The 14,100-nt window shown below is 38.5% G+C and overlaps 2 protein-coding genes across 4 annotated transcripts in view; one reads left to right on the top strand and one right to left on the bottom strand.

Annotated features, from left to right (window-relative positions):
* The window catches only part of tub (TUB bipartite transcription factor), a 39,181-nt gene extending 32,335 nt beyond the window's left edge, over positions 1-6,846 (top strand). For all 3 annotated transcript variants that reach the window (XM_023405547.2, XM_023405546.2, XM_023405548.1), the window contains exons 7-12: positions 516-707; positions 1,078-1,190; positions 2,948-3,062; positions 3,790-3,888; positions 4,017-4,188; positions 4,893-6,846. In XM_023405547.2, coding sequence (XP_023261315.1) covers positions 516-707; positions 1,078-1,190; positions 2,948-3,062; positions 3,790-3,888; positions 4,017-4,188; positions 4,893-5,026 — 825 coding nt within the window. In that variant the 3' untranslated portion in view covers positions 5,027-6,846. The remainder of the gene's footprint in view (positions 1-515; positions 708-1,077; positions 1,191-2,947; positions 3,063-3,789; positions 3,889-4,016; positions 4,189-4,892) is intronic.
* Positions 6,847-7,163: 317 nt separating this feature from the next.
* Positions 7,164-13,532, bottom strand: ric3a (RIC3 acetylcholine receptor chaperone a). The gene is made up of 6 exons (XM_023405549.1): positions 13,378-13,532; positions 10,816-11,033; positions 10,484-10,559; positions 9,980-10,076; positions 9,311-9,468; positions 7,164-9,122 (listed from the first exon to the last, which is right to left on the bottom strand). Exons 1-6 carry the CDS (start codon positions 13,493-13,495, stop codon positions 8,341-8,343), a joined length of 1,449 nt encoding a protein of 482 aa, XP_023261317.1. The 5' UTR covers positions 13,496-13,532; the 3' UTR covers positions 7,164-8,340.
* Positions 13,533-14,100: the final 568 nt, after the last annotated feature.

Below are 14,100 nucleotides of genomic sequence, written 5' to 3'. Positions count from 1 at the left end.
AAACATTAATGTGCAGTTTATGAAATCAAACATACTACTAAGTATTTTTTATTATTTAATTTGCTGTTTATTTTTAAGTGTTATTTTCAGTTCCGTTATTTTTGCATACTTCTGATTAACCTGAAGTCGGTAAGCTGTGGAATTGCCCGGTCTAGTGTTTGAGGTTACAGAGAGTTAACATACTGTAGGTTTTGTTTTCATGCATTTCAGGTGTGATAATTAGGACTCAGGTCAGATAACCCTCCTTAAAAAGCCAGCCTCTACACTCAGTTCAGAATGAAATTGTACCGAAACCATCCTTTCTCTTTGCCCCTCGTTCCACTCCACTCAACTCCATCTTCCATCTTTACACCGGGTCCTTATTTTAGACACTGTGTGCTAATTCTCAGTCCCAGTGGACGATTTGATCTTCAGACTCATTACTCTGTTCTAATGAAAGTCAACTCTAATGCATCACTCACCAGTCCACCATCTCACCAGGGGTCCTGGCCTGTGTGGGCTGTTCTCTCCTACAGGAGGTGGCCTCAGCACCCACTCCGCCAGTCAGTGAACCTGCCATCGATGTAGACGACCTTGAAGAGTTTTCTCTGCGACCTGCACCCCAGGGAGTGAGAGTGAAGTGCAGAATCACCAGAGACAAGAAGGGCATGGACAGAGGCATGTATCCCACCTACTATCTTCATCTGGAGAGAGAGGATGGCAAGAAGGTGAGAAGGGTCCAGGGAGCGGAAGCACTGTTACCGTTAACATCAGAATTTACCAATTGAAATACCTGTACAGTGTGTAGTATTAAACATTTTGCAAACTCTGCACATTCAAGTATTTTCCTTCAATAAGTGGCACAGTTTCTACAAGCTGCATATACATTCATGTAGGATATCTGCCAATATATTTGAATGCAACGGGTGCAAAGTGTTTCATTAGACATATCTGTTTTCCATCTGCTGAACACAGTGTTATTGAAAAGAGAATGTTTTTTAGTTTCAAGCTGTGTGCGTCCAAATAAAGAGATTGCCTGTAGGCACATTGGTGAAGCTTGTGTTTTTCTAATTTGTTTTCTGACTTGGCTCGTCACAGGTGTTTCTGTTGGCTGGCAGGAAGAGGAAAAAGAGTAAGACATCTAATTACCTCATCTCCATTGATCCCACTGATCTGTCCAGAGGTGGAGAGAGCTTCATTGGTAAACTGAGGTAAGTCCTAAGTGGCTTTGCTACACGAGCCCAGTGAAAGAATTGTATGATTTACAGTAAGGTTCACAAAACGGTGTGTACTAAACAGCACTTCTATATTAATACTCACATATGTAATGTTTTGTACTCTCCGAGCTACGCGAATGAAAACTTTTCATTTAAATAAAAACATATTTGTTACATTATTGTATGAACCCTGTATTTTCCTGCCTTGCTCATAAATATACATTAGCTGTAATTTCATTTAATGTTTAAGGCCACAGTAAGATCGGTGGGAAGTGAGTAGTGACATAATCCGTAGAGACAGCTTTAAGGCTGTGTTAGTGGCTCCATGGAAACTCCTCAGGAGTTTAATCAAATATGGCTCTGTGCAGCCTTTAATCTTCAGAGCTGGCCTGACTGTTGGTCGATGCGCTGCTCAAACCTTTGCAATCACAATCCCACTTGAATGATGGAGATCTAAATTTAAATCAACAGTGACCTTTCATCTAGTGCTTCTCAAGTTCCTGAGGGGGCTGGCTTAAAAGAGGTATGGTCTTTAAGAGGTACACAGAGTCAGCGGCTCAAAGCTGTGTCTTTGAAAAACCATTGTGGGACCATACTACCTACCTATGATGCGCACATACATGTAAACTGCTGCAGTCAACTCCTGAGTGTGTTTTTATGACAGTGTTGGGATGTTACAGAATGAAAGCTACAGTGTTGGAGTTCACACAGGCACTGCCTTAATAAGAATATAACACAGATACAAAACAATTAATAATAGCACCTGTGCATAAAGCAAATGGATACTGCCATATTTGGTAGAATTAGGAATCACCATTTTATAGCGATGATATGAATGCAGCATGTGTGTGTAGAGCTGCAGAGCTACAGCGCAGTGTTTTCCCCACTAGAGGCAGTATTAGGAATCTTAAATCAGGGATTTCAGGTTACATGATCAGAATAACATTTCTTTTATATACAGAAGATACTCAAATGCCATTTCACATCACAGGTACACTTCCAGTTTACACAGCAAACTCTCACCAGCAAGCTGTTTTGAGCCTCATCTAGGGTAAGAGGTCATTCAAAGGGAAAGCACTAGCCACTGGCCACTTGCCTCCCTCTGTGGTCAGGATCTGGATCCGACCATGATGTTGCTGGGAAGCCAGAGCCTACAGTCTCTGCCATCAAAGCACAAAAACTGCATTAATGTTCAACAGTCAGAGTGACCTGAAATGGAATATTTAAAACGGCTGCTCTTCCTTTTTATAAATTATAAATTGGTAGCAAAACGAAAGACTTTATGAGAAGATGCAACTTGCTGTACATGTACACGCTCTCATCAGTCTGAGAAGGCATATTTCGTTATTTTGTAAATGTCACACTTACATGAAGTAAGGCAAGTTGTAGCAGTTTACTCCACTGTATCAGTCGATTAGTTAGCTGGCAAAATGTACTGCTCTCAATAAAACAGGCATCGCACAAGTTAGTCACAAGTTTGGTACCATTACTGTTTATTTGTAGTTGCAACATAGCTGTTTATGTTTCCTGGAACATGATATTGCAGCGTCCATTCCCAACACATTACAAAATCTGAACACATTATTCAGTGACCAACCGGGAAATGCTCCTTATGCTCTTCATGTTCATATTTCTCTCACTCATGCCAACAGTCGCACACACACACACACACACACACACACACACACACACACAAACACAGACATGGACCAACAATCAGATGTCTCAAGTATGTTCTCACTTATTTGCAGGTCTAACCTCATGGGAACCAAGTTCACAGTGTATGACAGTGGTCTAAACCCTATGAAGAGCACCACCAGCCTCGAAGCTAGCAATCTGCGTCAAGAACTAGCAGCCATTTGCTATGTGAGTTGTGTGTTTTCGTGTTGTTGAAGACAAATGTTGAGGCATGGGATGGCAATACGTTACAATACAAAGTGATTACATATACAGCGATATGTATGATTTACAAAAGCATTTTAATTATTGCTTACTTGGTTTGAAGTAACCAGTCTATTAAGCAACAATAAAAACTGCTGTATATCATGTCATGTCATTGTATTTGCTTTGAAAATACAACATCCAGGTTAATGTGTCTGGTGACCTTTAAAATGCACAATTTCATTTAGAGATTCTGACTCAGATAATCAGATAAAGTCAGTCATGCAACACACTCAGGAGTCAGGGCATTGCCATTATCAGGTTGAAATCAAGTTATCCTCTATCCAAGTATAAATCCAACGAATTATCTATAAAGGAGAATGACATTAACTTTCACAGATAACTGTCAGTAGCCTGAATACATTAACATTAACATTTAGGTTGTGGCTATTAGTTCAATAAAGAACATGCATTATTTTCACAAATGTTTTTCAGAAGTTGCACAAGGTGCTGTAGGTAAAATGTATAATTCTTCAGATTAATACATGTTAATTTGTCTTGTGTATTTTTTGTGATGAAATGTGACATATGTTTAATATGACATATTGCATTAAATACGTAATGTCATATTATGTCATCATATGTTATTTAAGCTTCGTAAGTTTTTTGGATGAACATGCTTACAGTACGGTTTATCATCTCTTCCATCTAGGAAACCAATGTCTTAGGATTCAAAGGACCTCGCAAAATGAGTGTCATCATTCCTGGAATGAACATGGATCATGAGAGAGTGTCTATTCGCCCACGAAATGTATGTGCTACCTAATTTCTCAATAGCCATATCTGTGCTGACAAATTCAGCCTCTTCTAATATTTTCTTAGTTGATCTGATATCTGTGATGTCTATGTCCAGAGCTGTTGTTTTTGTCTCCATTACAGGACCATGAGTCACTGCTGGCCAGGTGGCAGAACAAGAACACAGAGAGTGTGATTGAACTCCACAACAAGACGCCTGTGTGGAACGATGACACACAATCCTATGTACTCAACTTCCATGGCAGAGTCACTCAGGCGTCCGTCAAGAATTTCCAAATCATTCACGACAATGACCGTGAGTTCCATACCTATAATCTATTAAAGGGTTTAATATTAAATACAATGAACACATCCATGTTTTGTGCACTTGCCATGTTATCGTCATATTGTGCTGAGCAAAAGACTCACACAGTGGTAGGTTTTAGTATAGCACCCCCCTGTGAAATATACAGTCCTTTCCATTATACATCGGAGGTTGGAGTAGTAACTAAAAGTGCAAACAATGAGAGAAGGTAATAAAGAAATAAATGACACAAGTGATAATACACAACAAGGTGGTGTCTGGCTGGAATCAAACCTTTGTCATTCTGGTTATATGACTGTTTGGTTACCCGGACGGCGCTTTTATTTGATTTCTGAACAACGTCATGGTTACATTATATACATTATGTGTGCGATTCTTTACTCACTAAATGTTATGACAAGATAGCTGAAAACACTGAAGGTGAATAAAATACTGCATTTTAATCAAGAAGGGGAAAACCATACATCCATGACTCAGATGGAATCTTTTATTTCAAGTCCTAAACACTTCCTCAGGTTTCAGGTTGTTCATATATATATATTCATTTGATTGTTTCATAATGACTTATTTTTTATTTAATAATGAATACTTTGGGTCTAACTAATTAATAAAATAAATTAATATAAAAGGAGGGGAAAACATTGTTTCAAAGAAGCATATCTAACATTTGTGCCTTTGGTTCTTCTCTCCTGTAGCCGACTATATTGTGATGCAGTTTGGCCGTGTGGCAGAAGATGTCTTCACCATGGACTATAACTACCCAATGTGTGCCCTGCAAGCCTTTGCCATTGCCCTCTCCAGCTTTGACAGCAAGTTAGCCTGTGAATAGATCCCAGCTTGAAGTTCAGCAGAGAACTGATCCATCTGTCCTCTAAAAAAGGGCTGTTAATGTGTCCCTGGGGCTGGTTAGAGATCTTCAAACCACCCCAGTACCTTGGAAGTCCTGCATTTCCCAAAATGCTCTATGGGCCTCAAGTTTTGTGTGTGTATGTGTGCGTGTTGGGGGGTGGGACCTCAGGATGGTCTTGGTCAGTGGAAGAAAACAAGCACAAAGCGTAATCCACTTTCAAAATCAAATTAATTTGTTTTTGATAACTATAGTCATTTTGTACCGTAATGACATTATAAAAACAAACACTTTTTCCTTTATGTAGTAGTTAGAGAAATTTAACATTTCTTTATCTGTAAATTATAACTAACAGTTACACATCAGTAAGTTTTAAAAGTTGACTGGATTTTATGTAGTCTGCCACATAAAAAAAAAAAAAACACAACACCACACACTTCCTCAAGCATGAGCACTGCTTATATAGTAACTGAATTAATAACAACATGCACGTCACAATATATTTATTTTGTTATTTATGTATTTATTACATGCTCATTTTGTTTTCTGTTATCATTTGCAACAGTTTCAGCAGTACTGGCTCCACTGAGCTGCAAGCACATAAATTAGCATCACAAGAAGGAAAATCTCTTGTATCCACACGAAACAATTAGCGACTTGGACACGAACAGGGCAAAGGCATGTTACACTGTGCTGTGTACCATATACAATATTGTGTCACAGTGTCATGTATGTGAATGTACAGGATGATGGTGCACTTTACTTTGAAGTCTGTTAGTGGATGAGATATAGCTGTACATACTTTATTGTGCCTTTGAAGACTAATTCCAGTGCTACGCTTTGGCTGTCAAATGAGCTGAGCTTGAACTGGTCTTTGCTGTTCTTGCTGTCCTCACATGCACTGGAAATATTTCTCTGTAGCTACTTTGAATTAAGTTGTCTATTGCAAAGTTCATTTAGATTGATTAAATAGCTGGGGTTGCAACACCTCCAGAAGATAATAATCCAAAGTGCACATCACTGGACATCATTTTAGTGATTGTCCATGAACATTTAAGTAACCTTTAGGGTCCTCCACACATTACACTACAGAGGGGAATAATTATTTACATTGTACTGTAAATCAGGCAGCAGATATAATATCCAAGGCACTCAGGCTTATGGTTGTGCTCATATCTTATGACGTTTTCCTACCTGGAAGAAACAAACTCAACACGGATTGACTTACTGCCAACAAACACACAGTGAAAGTGTGAATCTGCCACAGCTAACACATATTTCATCTCTTGCTCTTTACGTGTTTGATTAATTTTACGCGCCACTGATGTGGAGTTTGGTACATTCCTCATCTGACTGGCAGTAAGTTTCTATATCACATGGTTTATTGCTGTTCATATTTTTACTCAAAACTATTATTCCTCTTGCTCTTTATGGGGCAGTATCCTTTCTCAAATATATGATAGTATTTTGTATTTTATGACCATTGAAAAAATGCTGAATGAAGGCAAAGAACAATCTCTGATACCGCTATTGTTACTGTGGGTTATGAGGAAATCTTTATCAAATGTGCTATTCTTGTACTCAGTTGTGTTCTAACTATTTTAAATTTCTATTTTAAAATTGTTGATACTCTTGCTGTAAAGTCTGCTTTTCATACATGTGTCCAGGCACCAAACGTCTTCTCACTTTCTGTTTTTAGTGCTCTCGTTGTAATGTACAGTTAATGGTGTACAATTTACTGTGGTGGTATAGACACAGTCCTTTGATCATGGGAAAAAAAATAAAACTTCAGTAAGTCAAAACATGTGTCCTGTACTCTCAGATAAACAAAACAAAAGAAAAACAATCAAACCCAAAGCTCCTGTATTCTTATGAATTTCATGTTTATGAATTTAATGCAGCCTCTTTTAATACAAGGCAACAGTAAAGATACCATCTCTTCCAGTCCCAGAAAATTTTTATTAATCGCCTTGTTCTGAGCCATGCTGTACTTATGCTTCTTGTTGGACCAGTAAATGCAACATTCACAGCAAAGCTGAAATCTACTAGCAAGATGTATTGATAGTCTTTACAGGGGTGAGTCAACGCCTAAATGATGCATGAAAGAAGTAGAAGAACATAAGATGAACATGGTAATGTTTTATTAGAGGTTGAGGAGCAATGCCAACTGGAATCTTTTTTTTTTTTTTACAACAATGAACAAAAATGTTTGCATGGCTGTAACAGTACAATACTATGGAGTTGCTGGTTTGCCTACAACCGTGTATACAAGCTAATTGTTGAGGAGTGGTGCCATTATTTAATGCTATAGTAGCCTTCCTAAATAACAGTTCCAACATAACAGGGATATTTGGGACAATCAAGCTTTGGATACAGACAGATACTGAAACCTGTTGTGACTGACTAAAGCTGTGTTTCTCATGATCGGTTGTCTTTTTTTCTTTCCTGTCTGTCTTTTGCTGGTGCCGTTTTCTGCTTTGCATTTTTGTATGATCAGAGAGAGAGAGCTCTGACCGTGGGGATTGCTGCTGCTTGATCTCACCATTATATCCACTCATCAATATCTCTATTCCTCTGAGATTTAGCTTCAGACTCAGTTGTTGCTTTGTGAGTCACAACCAGAAAAGGGGCTAGCCTTAGACATTTTATTGTGTTTAACACTAACACACACTAATACACATTCACAAAACCCAGCTCATGTTAAAAGACAGATGTTAAGGATGTTGTAACAGCTGTCACGGTAAACTTAAAATTTAAAGTGCTATTTACAGTGTACTTGTAATCGGATATACAGGTATGTATAATAAAAATAATTTTGAAACGGCAATGTTATGTTCCTTACAAATGTCAGAAACAATAATTACAATAGACATTTCTTACATTCTAACTTGTCATAGGAGAACAAGTGGGGGAACGGGGCGTCTATGTGCAGGACCGTTTAAACTAAGAACAGTCCGAACAGTCTATGTCACTGACTGTGAAGTAAAATAACAATTGATGTTCCAAATCTGTTTTGGTAGAAAAAGGACATGTGGGGAGTCCTCTGAATTTTAACTGCTTAAAGCTGCTCAAGCCTGAGTTTCTGGAAACTGAAACTGAAACTTTTTCACTGTTTGTCTGCTTGTGGACACTGTATCAAAACCCTCCTGGAAGAAGTTCTTACTACGGTGTATCTCTATTTAGCTTGTGTTCAATATTTTTCACAGATAAGGGATGAGTAATTAAGAATGTATGAGGTGAGGGACATTGAATTCACTGTATGTTTAAAAACTCATTTTATGTAAAGGAAAAGTCCTTTACGTCTCCCTTCTGTTCCGCATCCTCAGCCCACTCACCCCGACTTCTTTAGGCATGTCAGCGTTCAGACAACCGTCATCCTCCACCATCGCTGACATTAACACATATTCTCCCTTATCCTCCTCTGCTTCTTCCTCCGGGTTTGAGCCACCTTCGCAGCTGAACAGCAGGCTCTCTGCCTCTATCACTGGGTCATCTTCATCAGCTTCCTCTTCTTCCTCTACCTCTGTCCCCTCGTCCTCTTCCTCCACCTCATCTTCCTTCTCCTCTCCCTCTTCCTCCTCGTAAGTTTCCTCTTTTGGGTAGTGGAACACATCTTTGCGGTCACTGAAGCTTATTTGCTTCTTCCCTCCATTCTGTAGCTCTCTGCTCACCTCCAGTCCAAGTCTCTCCTGCTCCCTCTCTGCCGCAGGCCGGGATAAACGAGGACTGAGCAACTGCTTTTTCTCTGCCTCCTCTTCTTCTTCCTCCTCCTCCTCCTCCTCCTCCTCCTCCTCCACCACTTCTATGTCTTGCCCTGCTTCCACCACTTCTTCCTCTTCGTCCTCATCTTCCTCCTCCTCTTCCTCTCCATCTTCTTCCTCCTCCTCTTCCTCTTCATCCTCATCCTCCTCTTGCACTACAGACAGCTTTCTTGCCATGATCTCTTCCTCCTCTTGCAACATCCTCTCTGCCAGGGCCTCAGCAGTGGGCTGGCTGCTGTGCTCCTCCAGCATAATGGTGTCAAATCCTCGGCTGTCATAGGGATCATCATATTCTGGGTAGGTCTCTTCTGGGTAGCCTGCATTGGTGTTTAAAAACAGACATCATTTGAAATACAGTATGACAGTTTAGTTGCATAAAACAGCTTCTTATCATTAAAAATGTGTAAGATTACTCTGAGGCCAAAATCTTCTGCCATAAGTGCAACAGATATTACATTTTATAAAATTTCATTAGGAGCTTGGGGATTCTGATTCAGGCATATACCTTCCCAGTCTGCACCATAGGGGACCTCCTCGGCCTCCATCTCTGGGGAGGCTGCCTCCAGCCGGCCCTCTTGCATCAATTGTGTGATCTGTCGAAGTTGCCTGAGTAATTTCTCCTCCTTCTTTGATGTCGACGTTTTACTCTTCCTCCTTCTGCCACTAGAGAGCAGCACAGATTTGGAAGTCAGGCAAGATGGCTGTGCAATAGTACACAACCCTATGCCAGTTCAGTTAAGTTGCATACTTTCTCATTGGTCTTGGTTTCTTGATTTTTTTTTTTAAGCCCGAATTGAGTGAGACAAGGGCCAGATTAGAGTTGTTTTCTATATCAATTAAAAACACTTAGACTACAATATTGAGTCTGTGAGGATCTGTTTTTATTTGCTTTATAAAAACTTATTTCCATTTTCTTAGACATGAATTCACTTCATAAAAAATTTATGCTATTATATGACCTAAGGAATTTTGAATAAAGCAGTAGCAGTAGCTGTTAAGTAAAATGTGGCAATGGCCTTTCCGCCTTTGAATAATTTTCTCTTTAATTTTGAGTTTTAATTTCCATGCCAGGGCTACCCTGATTTATCCTAATATGAAGCAATCTCTCTGGTTCTCATGTCCTATGGGCAGTGAATAGTAGTGTGTTAAGAGAGAGAAAAAAAAAATCTTCTACCTCCCAGAACCACGGCCTTTTGCTGAGACAATCCTCTCCATCATCTTTTCTGTCTGCACTAGTCTCTCCTGAAGCCTGGCAAGCTCATTATCTGTTGCTACAAGATTTACAAGAGAGATCATTTTTTTTAATATCAAAACATAATGCGCTTTTCTTTAAACAGTATATGTACAAATTGTATATAGGTGTGTAAATTCATATGTACAGTGACACACCTGCATATGTTAAGAAATGTGTGGTTACTTTGTACCAACAAATACTGTTGGCAAAAATGTAATTTACACACTGCATTCTTTTTACAATAACAAAAGTATTTTGGCTTTGACCCTATTTCACTGAAAAACTTCATGTCACTATATAGTGAAAAGCCAAATGTTAACATATTGTCCATGATCAGATCAAATTCAACTATATAGGAAACTTAGGGCCGTTAAAATCTATGAACTAATACAGATAATTTTGGGAATTATGTCACAAATACTTGAAATTGCTAAAAGTACTTACTAATCTCTTCCTCCATATTAGCCATGGTTACCGGAGTGTAGTTTCCTGATTTAGTAGTCTTCCCCTTACATGTCAGCTGTGAACACATTAGTATCAAACATACATTAAAATACTTAAATGGGAAGTAAATTCATAATCCTTACTTTCACAGAGATCACAATGGTATTTCTCATTTGCTGTATTTACACAACATTATACAGTGCAGTATACTGTATATGCAACATTATATAGTATAGTGTAAAGCTGTATGATAACACTACACCACTATATTCATATACAGTATTTTGTAATCATACACCCTGCCTACCATGCAGGCCAGCAATAGTAATCACCTTGTAGATGATATAGAGGATGTAAAGAAGGATCCCGAAGCCATATATGGGTATCACTTGAGCCATCAGGTTGTATTTCTTGCCTCGTCCAATGACTTTTATTTTGGCCATGGCCTCTGCACTGTGTGTCATGGTGTATGAAGGGTCTACGCCCCACCGTTCTGAGTCCTCTGGTACTGACAGCTGATGCATCCCAGAGGGGTAGAACCCGGGTCCAACTGGTAGAGACAAAAATCAATAAGTCAGTCAATATCACTAATTAGAGCAAAACTTCCCAGCAAATATTTCACAGTTATCTCTTCATCTGGTTCATCTATGCTGTAGCCTCTCATTTTTAGAAGTTAACCATGCAAATAGAGGTAAGTAAGTACTTTGCTTGACTATTTCAATTTTCTGATACTTTACATTTTTATTACATCACATTTCAGAGTTTCACCACATTTATTTTAAGAGCAAGTTAAGCCAACAAAATACTTTTCAGATAAGATTTTAAACACAAAACAAATATGATAAGCTTATAAAATTCATTGTTCCAACCTTTTTGATATTTGACCACTCACAAAAAAGCAACTGGGGGCCCTTTCCATGTGCATTTCAGATGTCTATGAGTTGTTATCAGTTCCATTAAAGAGACATTTCATCTTTAAACTTGAATTATCCAATATGCTGCAAAAACATATATCAAAGATTATGTCAGATTATTATATAATTTGAGGGTAATTTTACTGCAAAACTAGTACTTTTATTTCAGATACTTTAATTGCATTTTGCTGATGATACTTTTGCACTTTTACATAAGTTGAATTTTTTAATACAGGACTTTTCCTTGAAATTTAATATTTTTTGAAATGCTAGATTTCAAGAATTGTTTACATTAACAAATAATACTCATGGATACTTGGATACATTATTTCCTGGAAAGTCATCGTCGCCGCCCTTAGCGCCTCTGTGCACCATTCATACGCTGTTGTTGATGATCTACAGCCTGTTCCACCAATCACAATCGAGCCCGCCCAAACAGGCAGACGCAGCTGCACAATCGGCAGCAGGAGGCCGCTGCGATCAAGTGGAAGTGTAGAGTGGAAGTTACCTGGCGGTACACACTGAGGTGAGCTGGCAAAAGAGCATGATGTGGTGATTATAAGTTTGAAACGTCCCATTATCAAAGCACAGCCATCGTTATTACTTACAGTAGGAGGAGACACGCCTCAAACAATCGCTCATAAGTCCAAAATTGTAAATTAAAATGCGACATTTGTTAGTAGCCAGGCGCATTGAGAGGATGTTAGCATACTACCGCTACCAGAATGGATGTAAACGTACCAACATACACAACTATTGAGAAGCAACCAAAAGCACAGGGAAAGCCACAGTCTCCTTTACTTTGGACCAACAAGACGTAGCCGAGGAGACGCGGGGGTCACGAGGTAGGAAACTGCAATGAATACTAATTTATCATTTTAGTGAACAACTATCCTGACAATAACTTTTACCCTCCCTGTGGGCAAACCATAAAAACAAAACAAACACTGACATTATCTGTGAAGGAACTAAATTTCAGAGGGAAATACTTTCTAGGTGCATGTGACATTTGTAACATTTTGTCTTGGTTTGTTTGATGATTGATAATTAGCTTGTTTTGCGTGACAGCCATCTTGTTCCTTTTAACTGAGTCAGCCTTCACACAATGAACAGCATATGTTTGATGAAATATATCTTATCAAAACTAAATCATAATTTCCAAAATAACACTATACTGCTCTGCAAATGGCAAGCTTCACCTCAGGACCATATCTTTAAGGACATTGTATGGTCCCAGAAATCTAAAATATCTTTTGACTGCAGTATTGTTGTTTTGTTTGTTTACATTGGACCACAGTGGTGTTACATAGGAAGTATATAGTTTTTCACAATATTATATGAATTACCATTTTCCATGAAACGCTTTGGTGTATAATTAAAAACAAGGTTTTTACAGAATAATTTTTACCTACAAGCTGAAGGACAACCCTTTGTGATACTTCAGATATTAGTTTATTTATTTATTCTTTGGTTAAATGACAAATCTGTCCAAGTTCATATGTGACAAGAGGTGTCCCTATAGTGATGACTGATAACCATGTTAAATTGTTATCAGGTTAAATCCCAAGGAAGAAATAAAACCCTCTCATCAGGTATAGGGAAACATCAAGAGGTGCTTCCATGCTGGACATGAGGTGTAAAAGTATCAAATAACAACAATAACACACAACCCTACAATAACTTCAGTTTCAAAGTGTTTATTATATAAGCTAAAAAATTAAGTGTGGACATTAGAAATGAAAAATAAATATGCCCAAACATGTATTCACAATAATACAAATACAATACTCTTCACTACGTGTGAAATGCATGTTTTTCCATTGTGTAACATTATGATGAGGCCCTAGGCCTGGTGCACTCTGCATGGTTAGAGGAACAGCTGGAAACAACAACAATAGCAACAACATCAGGAAGAAAAAAAAGACATGGAGATGGAGCAGGATGGAGATGGATGGATGATGATCTGATAAGCCGCCTTACCCTCAGGCTGCTCCATCTCCTTTTTTCCTCTGGGTAAAAGCATTCTGGGCAAGAAAAGAGAAACACAGAGAACAGAGCATGATATAAGAGTAACCTTCTGGCAAGTTGTTATAGACATTTTGTCTCAGAAAATGACAGCCATGCGTTTATTTCACTTGAACACTAAAGCCAGTATTCACAGATGTCATCTCTCATCTGGTGACGTTCAAGCCCAGATTAGACCAGATTAGACCAGCTGCATTCAAGTGCTGTCTGAAATATTAACTACAAATCCCCAACTGGCATAGTTATAATCATTATTCCCCAAAAGTGTCTGGATTTCAGAGATGGGAACACATCAAACAACCAAGTGTAGCACATAGATGGGGTTGCCTTCTACTCAAGTACTCAGGTACTCAGGCACAACAAATCAGCATCAACTTGCCACCTTTACTTTGTGTACAAGTGAATGTTACAAGGTTCTCCGTCATTATTTATTTTGTCCCAAAAACAAATTATAACAACAGACTTAAATTTTTATTCAATCTTCCTAAAATGTGTCTAATAACATAATTGACCAAGCTGTTTGGCTTTGTGTTATTGTACCCAAATATGGTGCACGTGTTTACACACACAGACCTGGCAAAATCAGAGGGTGGTTTTTACCTCTATGGGAAAATCAAAATGTTTATCTCTCAAAATTGATTGACCTTTTTTTGTTGTTTTACCATGATCTAGGGTCAA

The sequence above is a fragment of the Seriola lalandi genome, unplaced genomic scaffold, assembly GCF_002814215.2.
Source record: "Seriola lalandi dorsalis isolate HSWRI2012SDOR001 ecotype SW California unplaced genomic scaffold, Sedor1 jcf7180002054278, whole genome shotgun sequence".
Classification (NCBI taxonomy): Eukaryota; Metazoa; Chordata; class Actinopteri; order Carangiformes; family Carangidae; genus Seriola; species Seriola lalandi.
This window is presented reverse-complemented; position numbering and strand designations above follow the sequence as displayed.

Coding starts and splice junctions, on each gene's coding strand:
- ric3a (XM_023405549.1), bottom strand. CDS start 13,495: ATGTCTATAACAACTTGCCAGAAGGTTACTCTTATATCATGCTCTGTT. Junction 10,560..10,815: donor TCCTCTATATCATCTACAAG/GTGATTACTATT, acceptor ATGTGTTCACAG/CTGACATGTAAGGGGAAGAC. Junction 9,123..9,310: donor CTATGGTGCAGACTGGGAAG/GTATATGCCTGA, acceptor ACACCAATGCAG/GCTACCCAGAAGAGACCTAC.